General features: G+C 51.4%; 1 protein-coding gene across 1 annotated transcript in view; it reads left to right on the top strand.

The window, feature by feature from the left end:
* The window catches only part of LTBP4 (latent transforming growth factor beta binding protein 4), a gene marked incomplete at both ends in the record, with an annotated part of 31,862 nt that extends 20,455 nt beyond the window's left edge, over positions 1 to 11,407 (top strand). The window contains 9 exons of the mRNA XM_080703194.1: positions 2,066 to 2,212; positions 4,804 to 5,061; positions 5,778 to 5,849; positions 6,123 to 6,251; positions 6,458 to 6,604; positions 7,784 to 7,936; positions 8,780 to 9,166; positions 9,862 to 10,014; positions 11,253 to 11,407. Of these exons, the coding sequence (XP_080559320.1) occupies positions 2,066 to 2,212; positions 4,804 to 5,061; positions 5,778 to 5,849; positions 6,123 to 6,251; positions 6,458 to 6,604; positions 7,784 to 7,936; positions 8,780 to 9,166; positions 9,862 to 10,014; positions 11,253 to 11,407 (1,601 nt within the window). The remainder of the gene's footprint in view (positions 1 to 2,065; positions 2,213 to 4,803; positions 5,062 to 5,777; positions 5,850 to 6,122; positions 6,252 to 6,457; positions 6,605 to 7,783; positions 7,937 to 8,779; positions 9,167 to 9,861; positions 10,015 to 11,252) is intronic.
* Positions 11,408 to 17,139: the final 5,732 nt, after the last annotated feature.

Here is a 17,139-nt window from a genome sequence, read left to right as displayed (position 1 = left end):
ACTCTGCCTTCTCTCAGGGCTAACACGACCTGCGAGAGAGAGAGAACAGCTCCCCAAAAGGGGAGGGGGTCCCGAGAGGGAAAAACCCCTTCTTATTCTTTATTTTGAAAACAGTCTCACTGAGTTGCAGAGGGCCTCACTAAGTAGCTGAGGCTGTCCGCGAACTGCGATCCTCCGTGTGCCACCATGCCCAGCCTGTTTATTCTTATATTTATTTTTTGTGGTACTGGGGATTAAACTCAGGGGCATTCTACCTCTGAGTTACAACCCCAGCCCTATTTTGTTTATTATTATTATTATTATTATTATTATTATTATTATTAAATTTTGGTGGTACTGGGGTTCCTGGAAACCCTTCTACCTCCAGGCTACACTCCCAGACCTATTTTATACTTTTTTATTATTATTTGGTAACAGGGTCTCTTAAACCAGTGCAGCTGGCTTCAAACCTGTGCGATCCTCCTGTCTCCACCTCCCAAGCGCAGGGATCACATGCTTGTGCCACCATGCCCGGCTTTTTTTTCATTTTGAAATAGGGTCTCAAGCCAGGCATGATGGCACACACTTGTAAACTTGGGACGCTGAGAGGTGGATCACGGTTCGTGGTCAGCCTCAGTTACTTAGTGAAGTCCTCTACAACTTAGTGAGATCCTGTTTCAAAATAAAAAACTAAAAAATTAGGGCTGGGGGTGTAGCTCCAAGGTAGAATGTCCCCAGAGTTCAATCCCCAGTACCGAGGGGAATAAAAGGAATTAAAACTGCAAAGTCAGCCAGTTGTGTTGGCACATGCTAGTAATCTCAGCATTTGGGAGACTGACACAGGAGGATCACAAATTCATGGCCAGTCTCAGCAATTTAGTGAGGCTTTCAGCAACCTAGTGAGACCCTGTTTTAAAACAAAAAATAAGCCGGGCGTGGTGGCGCACACTTGTAATCCCCGCGCTTGGGAGGCAGAGGCAGGAGGATTGTGCAGGTTCGAAGCCAGCCGTGCGCACTGGCTTAGGAGACCCTGTTTCCAAATAAAAATGTAAAAATAGGTCTGGGAGTGTAGCCCGGAGGTAGAAGGGCTTCCAGGAACCCCAGTACCACCAAAATAAATAAATAAATAAATAAATAAATAAATAAATAAATAAATAAATAAATAAATAAAAAAGGCTGAGGGATGTAACTCAGAGGTAGAATGTGCCTGGGTTCATTCCCTAGTATCCTCTACACAAAAAAAGTAGAAAAAAATATTGAAAAGGATGGAGTGTAACAAACAAAAAACAAAGTGCAAAGTTCTGGAATATATTTGAACTTTGGGTATAACTGGATCCAAGGAGTATAAAAAAGTGCATGTGTTTTCCTCTCTCTCTTTCCTCAATTGGATTTAATTTTAGGAAGGTGCTCTTTTTTGTGTGTGTGTGTGTATGTGTTACTGAGGACTGAACTCAGGGGATTTCTTCCTCTGAGCTGCATCCTCACTCCTTTTTATTTTATTATTTACAAACAAGGTCTAAGTTACTGACAGCCTCACTAAGTTGCTGAGGCTGGCTTCGAACCTGTGATCCTCCTGTCTCAGCTTCCCAAGTGCTGGGATTACAAGTATGCGCCACCACATCTGGCTTCTTGTTTTTTTTTTTTTATTAATTTATTTTATTGGTCCCATACAGATTCTCTTTTCACAATGGCAGAGGTGGCCCTAGCAAATCTGGGCTAACATTCTTAGCCGGGTAACCCTGTAAGGGAAGGCTCTTCTTAAGCATTTCCAGCAAAAGTCCCAAGGACTGGCTTTGATTAGCCCAGCATGGTCACTGCTTGTCTTTGAACCAGCAAAATGCAGTTATCTGGTTGAAATAAAGCTGTCTGGGTTGATTCTGCCTCTGAGCAGTCTTAGCCCTACTCAGAACACATTGTTTGAAATTGGAGAAGCATAGGTTCTCAGGGGAAAGTCAGGTGGCTGTTACCAGAAGAAAAGTGGGTGATGTGGTCTGGCCATGAAGATAGCTGTCATATGTGGAAGCTCAGACTTTCAGAATCCCCGTGTATAACCATTGATTCCTCCCCTGTTATTTCCTGCTCACAGATGTGAATGAGTGTGAAACACTGCAGGGTGTCTGTGGCTCTGCCCTATGTGAAAATGTCGAAGGCTCCTTCCTGTGTGTCTGCCCCACCAGCCCTGAGGAGTTTGACCCCATGACTGGACGCTGTGTCCCCCCACGGACTTCTGCTGGTGAGACTGATATGTCTGTTTAACTAGTGGCTGCCAACCCTATGGGAAAACAACGGATCCTAACCTTCATGATGTAGACGGCTTTCCCCGGTTTAAACAGCACCAAAACTTTAGGACACGTGGCTTAATGTGAAAGTTTAGACTCTCAGAAGAATGTGTTCGCGGCCCTGACTATCAGATTCCTTCATTCAGCAAACATTCACAGGGCATCCACTGTGCTCAGTCCTGCCTGGGCTTTGAGAATCATAGTGATAGAGAAGTAGCCCCTCTCTGTCTGTAAGGGGCTCCCAATCCAGTGGGGACAGATAGATGCTACCAAATGATGACCACACAGAGAACTCAGGACTGGGAAAGGAGGCGGGGCCAGGGGGCCAGGGCTCTGAGGGCAGAGCTGGGGGATTTGCAGGAGGTGCTTGGCCTGAGCAGAGGGCCAGGAGGGCTTCCTGGGTGAGGCAGTGTCTGAACCAAGCGGGAGCAATGAGCCAGGTGTGGGCAAGGGACACAGCAAGAGGAAGGCTGGCCAAGGCAAGAGAGGGCCTGGCATGTTTGCAGAGCTAAGTTTACAATGGCATGATTTAGGAAGGGGTGTGTAGACACGAGGCTGGAGAAGGTGCTAGCACATCCTGTCCTGCCAGGGTCAGGAGGTTAGACTTTGCCTGTGGCAAAGCTGTGGCACTGTGGCGGGGTTGTAAGCAGGAAAGGTGTATAATCCGATTCTGAAACCTCCTCTGGCTGCCCTGTGCGTGAAGGGGTGAGACTGGAGGCTGGGAGCCAGGGAGCAGGTTGGGCAGGGACTCAGGAGAGGACAGGGGTGGACAGAGGCAGCGGCCACGGAGGGGAGGAGAGTGGATAGGAGAGATACCTGAGAGGCCATGTGGACGTGCTGTGGGGCGGCCTGGGTCAGGGAACATGTCCAGAACAAGGCCTATGTTTGGAGATGAAGACTTTTAGCTTTTTTTTTTTTTTTTTTTTTCAGTACTGGGGATGGAACCCAGGGGCATTCTACCTCCGAGCTACACTCCAGCCCTGTTTTTTATTCTTTTTTTTTTTTTTTTTTTTTTGGTGGTACTGGGGTTCCTGGAAGCCCTTCTACCTCTGGGCTACACTCCCATACCTATTTTATATTTTTGAAACAGGGTCTCTTACGCCAGCGCGGCTGGCTTCGAACCTGCGCGATCCTCCTGTCTCCGCCTCCCAAGCGCGGGGATTACAAGCGTGTGCCACCACGCCCGGCCTTTTATTCTTTATTTTGAAACAGAGTCTCACTGAGTTGCAAAGGGCCTCACTAAGTAGCTGAGGCTGTCCTCGAACCGTGATCCTCCAATCTCAACCTCCCAAATGCCGGTATTATAAGCGTGCACCACCACACACAGCTGTGAGACCCTGTTTAAAAAAATATATAGGGGTGGAGGTCTAGTTCTATAGCTAGGTAGCATGTCTTTATTATCTTTTCAATAAAATACAATAATAAAATAAAAAATAAAAAGGAAGCCAGGCATGGTGGTGCACATCTGTAATCTCATTACTAGGGAGACTAAGACAGGAGGATCATAGATTTGAGGACAGATCCCACAACATAACGAGATTTTCAGCAGCCTAGCAAGACCTCGTTTCTAAGCAAAACCATAAAAATGGCTGGGGGTGTAGCTTGAACTTAGGGGTAGAACGCCCCTAAATTCCATCCCCAGTACCACAAAATAAATGAATAAGTAAATAATGAATGAATAAACAAATGAGTGAATGAGGGGTAATAATGAAGGGTTAAGCAGGCGTGGTGGCGCACACTTGTGACCCTAGTACTTGGGAGGCTGACAGGAGGGTCGCAGGTTCATGGCCAGCCTCAGCTACTTAGTGAGGCCCTCTTTCAAAATAATAAAAAAAAAAAAAGCCGGGCGTGGTGGCGCACGCTTGTAATCCCAGCATTCGGGAGGCTGAGACCAGAGGATCACGGTTCACGGACAGCCTCAGCTACTTAGTGAGGGCATCTGCAACTCAGTGAGACCCAGTTTCAAAATAAAGAATAAAAAATAGGGGATGGGGTGTAGCTTGGAGGTCGAATGCCCCTGGGTTCCAATCCCCAGACCTGCAAAAAATAAATAAATTAATAATAATAATAATAATAATAATAATAATAATAAATAGGGGCCGGGCGTGGTGGCTCATACTTGTAATCCCAGCATTCAGGAAGCAGAGACCGGAGGATCGCGGTTCACGGACAGCCTCAGCTACTTAGCGAGGCCCTTTACATCTCAGTGAGACCCTGTTTCAAAAATAAAGTGACTAAAAAATAGGGCTGGGGGTGTAGCTTGGAGGTGCAATGACCTGGGTTCTATCCCTAGTACTTCAAAAAAAAAATAAAAAATAGGGCTGGGGTGTAGCTTGGAGGTAGATGCCTCTGGGTTCAACCCCCCAATACCACAAATTAATAATAATAATAATAATAATAATAATGATGATGATGATGGGTGAGAGGTATGAGGCTGGTTCTGCCACTGATGGCTGGTGCCCTCTGGGCCTCAGTTTCCCCATCAGTGGCTCAACTCATATTAGAGGCTCAACTCATCATGGGCTAAATCCCCTTCTTTCCTCAGGTGCCTTTCCAGGCTCGCAGCCCCAGGCACCTGCCAATCCCAACCTGCCGGCCCGGCCACCCCCGCCCCGTCGGCCCAGCACACCGAGGCTGGGTCCAGTGGGCAGCGGGCGGCGGGAGTGCTACTTTGACACAGCAGCCCCGGATGCGTGTGATAACATCCTGGCACGGAACGTGACATGGCAGGAATGCTGCTGTACCGTGGGTGAGGGCTGGGGCAGCGGCTGCCGCATCCAGCAGTGCCCAGGCACCGAGACAGGTTGGTGGTAGGCTGGTGGGTGACATGGCTGAGGGTCTGGGTAGGGGGAGAGGGGCATGGAGCTGAGTGTGAAGGTGAATTCTTGGAATCCCAGTCCTTGGGAGGCTGAGACAGGATCAGAGGCTGGAGACCAGCCCCAGGTATTAGGCCCTCCACAGCTTAGCGAGAGCCGGTTTCAAAATAAAGAATAAGCAGCCGGGCGTGGTGGCGCACGCTTGTAATCCCAGCACTTGAGAAGCTGAGACAGGAGGATCGCACGGGTTCGAAGCCAGCCTCAGCTACTTAGTGAGGCTCTCAGCAACTTAGTGAGGCCCTGTTTCCAAATAAATTATAAAATAGGGCTGGGGGTGTAGCCCGGAGGTAGAAAGCCTCTGGGTTCCATCCCCAGTACTGCAAAAAAGAAAAAAAAAAAAAAAGGAAAAGAAAAAAAGGAAAGAAAAGACTAGGGTATAACTCAAAGGTAGAACACCCTGTTTTCAATCTCAAATACTGTAAAAAAAAAAAAAATGGGAGTGCAAAGGGGACACACCTGGACATGGGGCAGGGCTACTTGAGACTGTTGTGGCAAGAGTGAGCTGCCAGGTGGGCATGGGCAGGCATAAACTCACGGGCACAAGTGGGCACTAATGGGCATGGTCCTGAGGACCGGGGGGGTGGGGGGCACAGAGAGGCCCCAGCCCAGGCTGGGCTGAGCTCAGGCGTGTCTCCATGTGCAGCTGAGTACCAGTCACTGTGCCCCCACGGCCGCGGTTACCTGGCGCCCAGTGCAGACCTGAGCGTCCGGAGAGGTGAGGCTAGACATCACCCCAGGCCCTTGCGGGGCTCAGCTCCATCTCACTGTCGCTGTCTCTTCCTGCTGGATTCTCTCACTCTATTTCTCCATGTCAAGTCTCCCCCTACCCCAACCCTGGCCTGTCTTCATCCACCCGGGCTCTACTTCTGTGGCTCTACTTCTGTGTGTCTACCGTCTGTCTTCCCTTGTCATGCACCGCCAACACGTGCTCCCTCACCCGGCCCACTCCACGCCCCGGCCTGTCCCTTCTTTCTCCACCCTTGGACAGATGTGGATGAATGCCAGCTCTTCCGAGACCAGGTGTGTAAGAGCGGCGTGTGTGTGAACACGGCCCCGGGCTACTCCTGCTACTGCAGCAATGGCTACTACTACCATGCTCAGCGCCTGGAGTGTGTTGGTACGATCCCCAGCCCTTCAGTCTTCCTCCCTCCCCAACCCCCAGCCTTGCCAACACCATGTTGGAAAGTGGCCATCACAGCGGGAAGTCCTTCCTGGAGTCTAGACTCTATCATGCCGCCCTGAGGGCGCTGGGAAAAGAAATAGAAAAAGGTGGGGGCTAGTGGAGACAGCCGCCTCCTAACCACCCCCTCCATTCCGCCCTAGATAATGACGAGTGTTCAGACGAGGAGCCAGCTTGTGAAGGCGGCCGCTGCGTCAACACGGTGGGCTCTTACCATTGCACGTGCGAGCCCCCGCTGGTGCTGGACGGCTCTCGACGCCGCTGCGTCTCCAACGAGAGCCAGAGCCTGGGTAACCACGCCTTGCCAGGCCACGCCCCACCCTCCGGTTACGCCCTGCCGTGGCCACGCCCTCGCGGAAGGCGCCCCAGGTCCTGTCTTGTCTGTCTCTAGAGGCTGCTGGCCTGATGGTTGAAGGCAAGGGTTTCAGAGGCTGTCGCACTTACCCTGTGCACACGCGCATACCGCCTCTCGGAGCCCTGCTCCCCTTTTGTACATTGGGTCAATAGCTCCTACCTCATAAGAAGATGGATTTTTATTTGAAAGGACAGAATGCAGCCTGATCTTACCAGGTCTTATTTAGTCTTAGACTCAGCCTAGTCTTACTGCTGCCTGTTAGCATTTCTTTGTGTCTGTCTCTACTTCTCTGTGGGCTTCTGTCTTTTGGGTTTTATATGAGTTTCTGACACTCTGAATGGATCTGTGCTTCCACACCGTTGACTCTTTGGATGTGTGTGTCTCCTCTGGGGTCCTCTTTCTCCCTTTGTATACTTTTGTCAGTCTCTCTTGAGGCTCCGTCTCTCTGCCACACTCTGTCTTCCCATCTGTTTTTGTTCTCTGGCCCAAACTCTCTTTCCTCCTTTCTTGTTCCTACAATATCCCCCAACTCCTGAGGCTTCATTCAAACAATACTGAGAAGCCGGGTGCAGTGGCGCACACATGTAATCCCAGCATTTGGGAGGCTGAGACCGGAGGATCGCGGTTCGCGGACAGCCTCAGCTACTTAGTGAGGCCCTCTGCAACTCAGTGAGACCCGGTTTCAAAATAAAGAATAATAATAATAAAAAAAGGGCAGGGGGTGTAGCTCGAAGGTAGAATGCCCCTGGGTTCCACCCCCAGACCCGCAAAAAAAACCCCCACAATACTGAGAGAAGGGAAGCACTGCCCAGGTCACAAGCCCTCTAAGCCCTCCAGAGGCTGGACTGGGGCAGAGTCCTCTTAAACCCCTTTCTCCCAGTCCCAGGACCTCTTTTTCTGTCTTCTTCTCCTATATAACAGTCTCATGTCAAAATAGGGCTTCTCCTTTACCCAGAGCCCTGGAGCTGCCTCAGGGTTTCTGGGAGTCACATCACCTGTGATGAGAAGGACCTGTTGATAGGCAGAAGGTGGCTGGGCTCCAGAAGGGAGGGGCCTGGCATTTTGGAGGACCCAAGTGCCAGGCCACCCTGATACATGCTGTCACCACCTGTAGATGACAATCTGGGAGTGTGCTGGCAGGAAGTGGGGCCTGACCTCGTGTGTAGTCGCCCTCGGCTGGACCGTCAGGCCACCTATACGGAGTGCTGCTGCCTCTATGGAGAAGCCTGGGGCATGGACTGTGCCCTCTGCCCCGCCCAGGACTCAGGTACTGCCACCGGCTGAGGCAGCACCCCAGGGCCCTGCCCTTTGGCTCCAAATCTAGGCCTTCAGAATGCCCAGCCTTGGAACCCCAAGTCACCCCAAACTTGGGACCTTAGCCCCCATATCATAGCCTATCCCAAAATCCTGGTCTCCAAGTCATCCCAAAGACTTCAAAGTCTCAAAAGTGACAGAAATCCCAAGGTCTGACTCAGCAGATCCCATAGCTCAGCACCATAGGCTCTTGTACCCTCAGCTCCTGGTCTCCAGAAACCCAAGACACAGCCTAGGACATGCCCTCTCCCAAATCCTGAACCCTTGAGACCTCAAGAACCCATTGCCCAATCCTCACCGTCTTGGGGCAGGGGGCAGATCTCCAAGGCCCACTGCCTTGGACACCCATATCCAGGTGCCTCAGACCCCCACACACAGCCCCAGAGACCTCTGAGTGTCCTGACCCTCAGCCCATAGAGCCCTAGGTAGTCCTGAGTCCTTGGCTTTTCAGCTCAGATCTCTCCTCAGGCCCCTAGTAGTGGTCCCTGGGATTCCCCAGTTCTGGTCCATAGCTCATTTCTTCAGGTTCCTAACTCCCATAGGTCTCCAAATTCCAGTACCTTAAACTCCAGGTCTTAGCTGCAGTCTGCCGTACTTGGGATCTCATTGCCTCTCAGCCCCAGACCCTCCATCCTGCTCCAGAACCGCCTAATCCCGCCCCTCCAATCCAGTGCCCTCCTTGCAGGCCCCTCCCACCCTAGGTGACTGACCACCGAGGTCTTTCTGACTCGCCTAAGGGGAAGGGGGTGCAGAGGTGCTGCAGGGGCTGATGGTGTGGCCTGGGTCCTGTTCACAGATGACTTTGAGGCTCTGTGTAACGTGCTGCGCCCCCCCGCATATGGTCCCCCGCGGCCAGGTGGCTTTGGACTCCCCTACGAGTACGGACCAGACATAGGTCCACCTTACCAGGGCCTGCCATACGGGCCCGAGCTGTACCCGCCACCTGTGCTACCCTACGACCCCTACCCACCGCCTCCTGGGCCCTTCGCCCGGCGGGAGGCCCCGTACGGGGCACCACCATTTGACATGCCGGACTTCGAGGACGACGGTGGCCCCTACGGTGAATCTGAGGCTCCTGCCCCGTCCGGGCGTGGCACCGGCACCGGCTGGCCCTACCGGTCCCGCGACACCCGCGGCTCCTTCCGAGATCCTGAGGAGTCCTCTGAAGGTGGAGGTTATGCTGGTGAGCACTGCGATGAGGAAGGAACCATCCGAAGAGACCGCAGGGAGGGGGACAGGGTCAGAGATGGGAAGCCAGTCAGAGCCACGGAGGGCAGGGCGGCAGTGCAGCCTGGTACTTGGGAAGCTGAGACAGAATCGCAGGTTTGAGGACAGCCCTATGGAGACCCTGTTTCAAAACAAGGACTGGGGAGTGTAGCTTAGAGGTAGGCCCCTGGGTTCAATCTCCAGTACCACAAAAAAAGGAGGAGGAAGAAAGAAAAAGAGAAAGAAAGAAAGTGGGGTGTGGTGGTGCACGCTTGTAATCCCAGCATTCAGGAGGCTGAGACAAGGATGGCGGTGCCTGGCCAGCCTCAGCTACTTAGGCCCTTTGCAACTCAGTGAGACTGTTTCAAAATAAAGAATAAAAAATTGGGCTAGGGGTGCAGCTCAGAGATAGAATGCCCCTGGATTTCACCCCCAGTACCGCAAAAAAAAAAAAAAAAAGAGGAAGGGGGTGGCCGGCTTATAGCCCTGCAGAGAGCTGGAGACTGGAAAAGCTAGGGGGGCTCTCTCCCCTCCCCCAGTCTGGCAGCAGAAGGGACATTTTGGAATGAGCCACAGAGCCAGGGGGTGGACATTGGGGCAGGGTGGGAATGGGGACATGAGGGGGCCTTTGAAGGCAGATCTCAAGTTCTGGGGTCTCTGCACTCCTCCCAGGTGCCCTGGCTGAGCCCTACGAGGAGCTGGAGGCAGAGGAGTGTGGGGTTCTGGATGGCTGCGCCCATGGCCGCTGCGTGCGTGTCCCCGAAGGCTTCACCTGCGACTGCTTTGATGGCTACCGCCTGGACACGACCCACATGGCCTGTGTCGGTGAGGGGCGGAGAGGCGGGGTGGTCAAGGGCATCTGGGAAGGGCCCACCACAGGAGGCAGGCCAGCCTTGGTGAGATTCTTACTCGGTGGGGCCTGTCTAAAGAAGGGACAGATGCTGGGTGCTGGGAAGGCAGCACGTCCTAGGTGACCACAGGCCTGGGCTGGGCCTGACCCCAGGGGAGAGGTAGACTCCTGCGATGTGATTTCTGCAGCCTCCCAGGGCCACCTTGGGCAATTTGCGTGGCCTCCTTGGACAGCCTCAGTCTTCCCGTGGGTAAAGTGGGAACATTTTTTATCATGGCTGCTTCATTCAGATAGGGCTGGAACCGAGCGATGACAGTCAGGGATTCTGCAGGAGTCCGACAGCCCTCAGGCGCAGTCTAGTAACGGGCTGGTGACCCTGGACAGGTCACTGTACCTTGCGTAGACTTCCTCATCTGAAAAGTGGCTATCATCAGGAGAACCCACTTCACAGAGTAGTTGAGAACATCACTGACGTGGTTTTACAATCACTCTGAGGCCCATGTGTAAGCCAAGGTCAGAAAAGAGAATTGTGTTCCCCCAGGCCCCGTAGCCCATAGCAGGGTGCTGGGCACCCAGACACAGAGAGAGCCAGCCTGAGACCCTCTGCACGGTGTGGGCTTGCTGTGTGAACCGGGCAAGGGCCTCTCCACTCTGGGCCTCAGTTTGCACATAGGTAAAAACAGATCCCGGTAACTACCGCATGGGGTTTTCTTTTTGGTTTCGTTTGGTTTCTGTACTAGGGATTGAATCCAAGGATTCCTACCTCCAAGCCTACCCTCCCCCCAGCCCTCTTTAGTTTTTGTTTTCAAACAGGATCTCATTAGGTTTCTAAGTTGTCGAGGCTGTCCTCAAACCTGTGATCCTCCTGCCTCATCCTTCCAAGTGCTAGGATAACAGATCTGTGCCGCGGCACCCCGCTCCTCATAGGGTTATCAGGAAGATAAAGTTAACGGCCAGGTGTGGTAGCAACATCATCATCAGTCATTTTTCTAACAAAAATCTAGTAACTGTGGTACCCATCCTACAGACTCTGCCCCGAGGTACAAAGAGGTGAAATCACCTGCCAAGCTCACACAGCCCACGGGTGGCTTTGGCTGGGTTCCTCTTCAAACCGTGGAGGCGCTCCATAGGTCCTCCTGTGCCCCAGGAGCCCCGGGCCAGGGAGGGGGCCTCCGCGTCCCCAGGCCTGAGCAGGCTCCTACCCGGTCCCTAGACATCAACGAGTGTGAGGAGGCAGAGGCCGCCTCCCCGCGCTGTGTGAACGCGCGCTGCGTCAACACCGACGGCTCCTTCCGCTGCATCTGCCGCCCGGGATTTGCACCCACGCACCAGCCGCACCACTGCGCGCCTGCGCGGCCCCGGGCCTGAGCCCTGCGGGGACCCTCCGCCCGCAGCCCACGAGTGCGCGTCGGCCCGGACAGAGTGGACGCGGGATGGACGGACTCCAGGGGCGGCGCCTGTCACCGCTCCCACCGCCCGGGCCCTGGCCGTTGCGCCTCTTACCTTCTCTTTTATAAAGTTTTCAATTAAAAGCACCTATTTTCTACCTTTTGCCTCGGCCCGCCTTTCTTTTTCTCAAAATATGGCTCCAGGGTTCGTTCTTTGGGTCATGAATCGCTCTCTGCCCCTCTCCCCCGCGCAGCACACACTCCATTCCTGAGGGACTCAATTTCTGCGACGCGTCTTAGACGAGCTCTGTTAGCCCCGGCCTTTCTCCTGTGTCTTTTGTCTCCGTCTCATCTTTTTGCTTAATTTTCTCGGCTCATCTGTTTCTGTCTTCTCATCTCTTTGTGTCATCTCCTTCTCTGTTTCATTCTAAGATCTAAGAAAGATATAGAGCAGCATCTAAGAACGATCTTTCTTCTGGATTTTTTTTTTGGTAGGGGTTACCTAGGAGAATTGGACCCAGGGATGTGGTGCTCTAACTCGGAGCTGCACTCCTAAGCCCTTTTATTATTCGAGCCAGAATCTCCCTACGTTGTCTAGGCTAGCCTTGTCTAGGCCACCCCTGGGTTCCATCCCCAGAGCTGCAAAAAATAAAAAATAAATAAATAAAACAGGGTCTCATTGAATTGCAAAGGGCCTTGCTAAGTAACTGAGGCTAGTCGTGAACTGCGTCCTCCTGTCTCAGCCTCTCAAGCACTGGAATTACAAGCGTGTGCCACTACACCTGGCTGCATTCTTTCTTTCTTTATTTTTTTTGGAACAGGATCTCACTAAGTTGCTGAGGGTCTTGCTAAATTGTTGAGGCTGGCCTTGAACATTTGATCCTCCTGTCTCAGCCTCTCAAGGACTAGTGGGATTAGAGGTGTGGGCTGCTGTGCCCTGCTCTGGGACCCTTCTCTTCCCAGAATGGGGCTCAGGAAGGGAGAGGCCACCTCCGACCCTATGCCGGAACCTCCCTTCTTCCTACCTGGAGGAGGTCCCAGGTTTCTATTCCCCAATGATGTCTTAAGACATCTTAAACCATAATGGGACAAATGGTGCCCGGGGAGGGGCCAGGAGTCCCTGGAAGGGTGAGCCCAACCCACCTGCCAGGAATTGGTTATGAACCGAGCAGGGAGCAGCGGTTCCGGGGAAGGAGAGTCTGTGCAAGGACTACTGGAGTCAGGAATGAGCTGTGTGATGGCCAAGTCCAGCACTGACCCACCCAGTGTCCTGCCTACCTTAGCCATGTGGGGAATCCATACTCCTACTCCCCAAAAACAACAGTCTGGAGTCATGAGCCCAGGCAGGGTGGGCGTGTTGGCTTTGGGAGTGAAGGGGCTCTTGGCAGTGGGCAGGTTAAACACCGAGAACTGTACCTGAGTCATTCTACCCACCTGTGAGCCTCCCTCCCAGAATTTCAAACTCAAAGCCCCAGGGAGCCGGGCGTGGTGCACGTTTGTGATCCCAGCATTCGGGAGGCTGAGACCAGAGGATCGCGGTTCACAGACAGCCTCAGCTACTTAGAGAGGCCCTCCGCAACTCAGTGAGACCCTGATTCAAAATAAAGAATAAAAAATGGGCAGGGGGTATAGCTCAGAGGTCGAACGCCCCTGGGTTCCATCAAGAGAGAGAGAGAGAGAGAGAGAGAGAGAGAGAGAGAGAGAGAGAGAGAGAGAGAGAGAGAAGAGAAAGAAAGAGAGAAAGGAAAGATTTTTTTAAAATAGGGCTGGGGTGCTGCTCAGGTAGAATGCCCCAGGGTTCCCTTCAGTACAAAAAAAGCCCCAGGGATGGAACAAGCGAAGCTGGAGTGTCTTAGATACACTGGGCACGGCGGCCCTACCTGTCATCTCAGGCCTTGGGAGGCTGAGACAGGAGCATCACAGGTTTGAGGCCGACCTCAGCAATTTAGCAAGACTCTCAACAACTTAGATGCTGTTCAAAAATTTAAAAAAAAAAAAGAGTGCTAGGAGTATAGCTCGGGGATAGAATGTCCTTGGATTCAATCCTCAATACAAAAATAAAAATAAAAAGGGTCACAGAAGCAGGATAAGAGGCCGGGTGTGGTGGCGCACGCTTGTAATCCCAGCATTTGGGAGGCTGAGACAGGAGGATCGTGGTTTAAGGACAGCCTCAGCTACTACTTAATGAGGCCCTTTGCAACTCAGTGAGACCCTGTTTCAAAGTAAAGAATAAAAAATAGGGGTGGGGATGTAGCTCGGAAGTGGAATATGACTGGGTTCCATCCCCAGTACTGAAAAAAAAAATCAAAGCACATCAAGGGACATTTTGCCTACAAGGTAAGAGTGGAGCAGTAAGGGAGATCTCCCTATTTTAAATAATAATGTATTTTTATAACATGTGGCTTGTAAGCCACCAGTTGTATGTGCATGTCATGTGGGGGGGTACTGAGGATGGAACCCAGGGACATTCTATCTCCAAGTTACACCCCCAGCCCTATTTTTTTGTGTGTGTGGTACTGGGGTTCCTGGAAACCCTTCTACCTCCGGGCTACACTCCCAGACACCTATTTTTTATATTTTTATTGGGAAACAGGAGGCTGGCTTCGAACTTGCCTGATCCTCCTGTCTCCACCTCCTAAGTGCAGGGATTACAAGGGTGAGCCACCACGCCCGGCTCCCCAACATTATTTTTATTCTTTACTTTGGTGGTACTGGGGGTGGAACCCAGAGGCTTTCTACCTCCGGGCTATACTCCCAGACCTTTTTTTTAATATTTTATTTGGAAACAGGGTCTCACTAAGTTGCTGAGAGCCCCACTAAGTACCTGAGGCTGGCTTCGAACCTGTGTGACCCTCCTGTCTCAGCCTCCCAAGTGCTGGGATTACAGGTGTAATCAACATGCCTGGCTGAGCTACCAGTTTTAATCCTCCAGCTCTAGCTCAAGTAGTAAGGGGTTTGGGGGTAGGGAGGCTTGTGTTCAACCTGACCCCTGCCCACTTCCAAGCTCTGGAAGAGCCACATTCCTGAGAGCCCCCACCGGCCCACAGAGGATCAGACTAAGTGCCTCCTCTGCAGGACTGTTGATGGTGATTCAATGAATCATTATATCCGTCAAGTGCTTAGAATGTCACCTGGCGAGCCGGGTGTGGTGGCACACACTTGTAATCCCAGTCCTTGGAAGTCTGAAACAGTAGGATCGCGGGTTCAAAGCCAGCCTCAGCAATGTAGTGAGACCCTGTTTCCAAGTAAAAAGGGCTGGGGTATAGCTCAGAGGTAGAGTGCTCCTGGGTTCAATCCCCAGTACCACAAATAAATAAATAATAATTTTTGTGGGTGGTACTGGGGTGGAACCCAGGGGCTTTCTACCTTCGGGCTATACTCCCAGACCTATTTTATATTTTATTTGGAAACAGGGTCTCACTAAGTTGCTGACAGCCTCACTAAGTAGCTGAGGCTGGCTTCGAACCGGCGCAATCCTCCTGTCTCAGCCTCCCAAGCACTGGGATTACAAGCACCACCTCGCCTGGCTTATAAATAAATATTTTTAAAAAGCCAAGTGTAGTGGCACACATTTGTAATTCCAGTAGTTGGGAGGCTGAGACAGGAGGATCACAGGAGATTCGAGAACAGCCTCAGCAAGTATTGAGACTCCATCAACCTAGCAAGATGTATCTTTTATTTATTTATTTATTTATTTATTTATTTATTTATTTATTTTGTGGGTCTGGGATGGAACCCAGAGGCATTTGACCTCTGAGCTACAACCCCGGCCAATTTTTTTATTCTTTTTATTTTTAAACAGGGCCTCATTGAGTTGCAGAGGGCCTCACTAAGTAGCTGAGGCTGTCAGCGAACTGCCATCCTCCGGTCTCAGCCTCCCGAATGCTGGGATTACAAGCGTGTGCGACCACCCCCAGCTAAAACGTATCTTAAAATAAAAATAAAGTAGGGCCCAGGATGTACCTTGGAGGTAGAATGCCCCTGGGTTCAATCCCCAGTACCACACACACACACACACATACAAATAACTCACTAACTAACTAACTAAATAAATAAATAAATAAGAAAAAAGAAAAAATAGGCCTGGGGTGAAGGTCAGAGATTGCCTCTGGGATCAATTCCTAGCATCACTCCAGTGTGTGTGCATGCACACACACACACACACACACACACACACACACATACACACTCGAAAAAGGCAATGAGAAGCAGCTAGCTCTGGGGCTTCGAAGGGAGGGTGTCAGGACACAAGTCCTGACATTGTATTGTCCATGTCCTTGTATGGCTCAAGTCTCCATACAGAAAGCGATGTTGACACAACCCAGTTCTAAAAATCACTAACTTGTTTGCTTCAAATGGGTGAGTCGTGCGGTGTGTGAACTGCAACTCAATAAAATGTGAAAAAACACAAAAAAACCCCGCCAAGGGGGTCAGGAAACAACTCTCAGCTGACCCAGGGAAGCCAGCTCAGACATGAACCCTCACTCATCCAAGTCGTATTTCCCACTGTGCTCACTCGTGAGTGTTGGGAACATAAGCAAACTCCAAGCCAGCCCAAAGGGCGGAGGCTGGAGAGGGCCCTGGAGGAGGAGATGTCTGGGCTGAGACCTGAAAGACGCAGGTAAATGAGACGGATAAAGTGGAGGGTGGTGGTGCAGGTGGAGGGGACCATCAACAAGGCCTAGGGGAGGAAGGGCAAGTATCTTTCTGTAGCCAAGCATGGTGGAGGCTCGTTTCATCCCCAGTACACACACACACACACACACACACACACACACACACACACAGGTTCAAGGACAGCCTCATCAACCTAGCAAGACCCCTATTTCTTTTCTTTTTCTATTTTTGTGGAACTTGGGTGGAACCTAGGGGGGGTTCTACCTCTGGATTATACTCCAAAACTTATTATTATTATTATTATTATTATTATTATTATTATTATTATTATAGGATGGTACTGGGGGTGGAACCCAGGGGCTTTCTACCTCCGGGTTATACTCCCAGACCTATTTTATACTTTATTTGGAAACAGGGTCTCACTAAGTTGCTGAGAGCCTCATTAAATAGCCGAGGCTGGCTTTGAACCTGTGTGATCCTCCTGTATGAGCCTCCCAAGCACTGGGATTACAAGCGTGCGCCACCACGTCCGGCCGCAAGACCCCTATTTTAACACCTGGCTCCTTGTTTTTGTTTTGAAATAGGGGTCGTGCAGCGGGGCATGGTGGCGCACGCTTGTAATGCCAACGCTGGGGAGTCAGAGACAGGAGGATCGCACAGGTTTGAAGCCAGCCTCAGTTAGTGAGGCTCTCAGCAACTTAGTGAGACCCTGTTTCCAAATAAATTATAAAAAGAAATAGGGCTGAGGGTATCACCTGGAGGTAGAAAGCCCCTGGGTTCCACACCCCCCCCCCAAGTACCACAAAAAATCAACTAGGTGTGGTGGTGCATGCCTGTAATCCAGTACTGGGAAGGCTGAGACAGGAAGATCTCAGGTTCAAGGACAGCCTCAGCAAGTAGTGAGATTCTCATTGACCTAGCAAGACCCTGTTTCAAAATAAAAAATAAAATAAGATTGGGATGTAGCTCAGAGGTACAATGTCCCTGGTTCAATCCCCAGTACCACACGAAAGAAGGAAAGAAAGAAAGCAAGAAAGCAAGAAAGCAAGAAAGCAAGCAAGCTGGGTATATTGGTGCACACTTGTAATCCCAGTA

The sequence above is a fragment of the Muscardinus avellanarius genome, assembly GCF_963383645.1.
Source record: "Muscardinus avellanarius genome assembly, chromosome: 10".
Lineage (NCBI taxonomy): Eukaryota > Metazoa > Chordata > Mammalia > Rodentia > Gliridae > Muscardinus > Muscardinus avellanarius.
The sequence above is the reverse complement of the archived record's forward strand: the minus strand, read 5'-3'. Positions and strand labels throughout refer to the sequence as shown.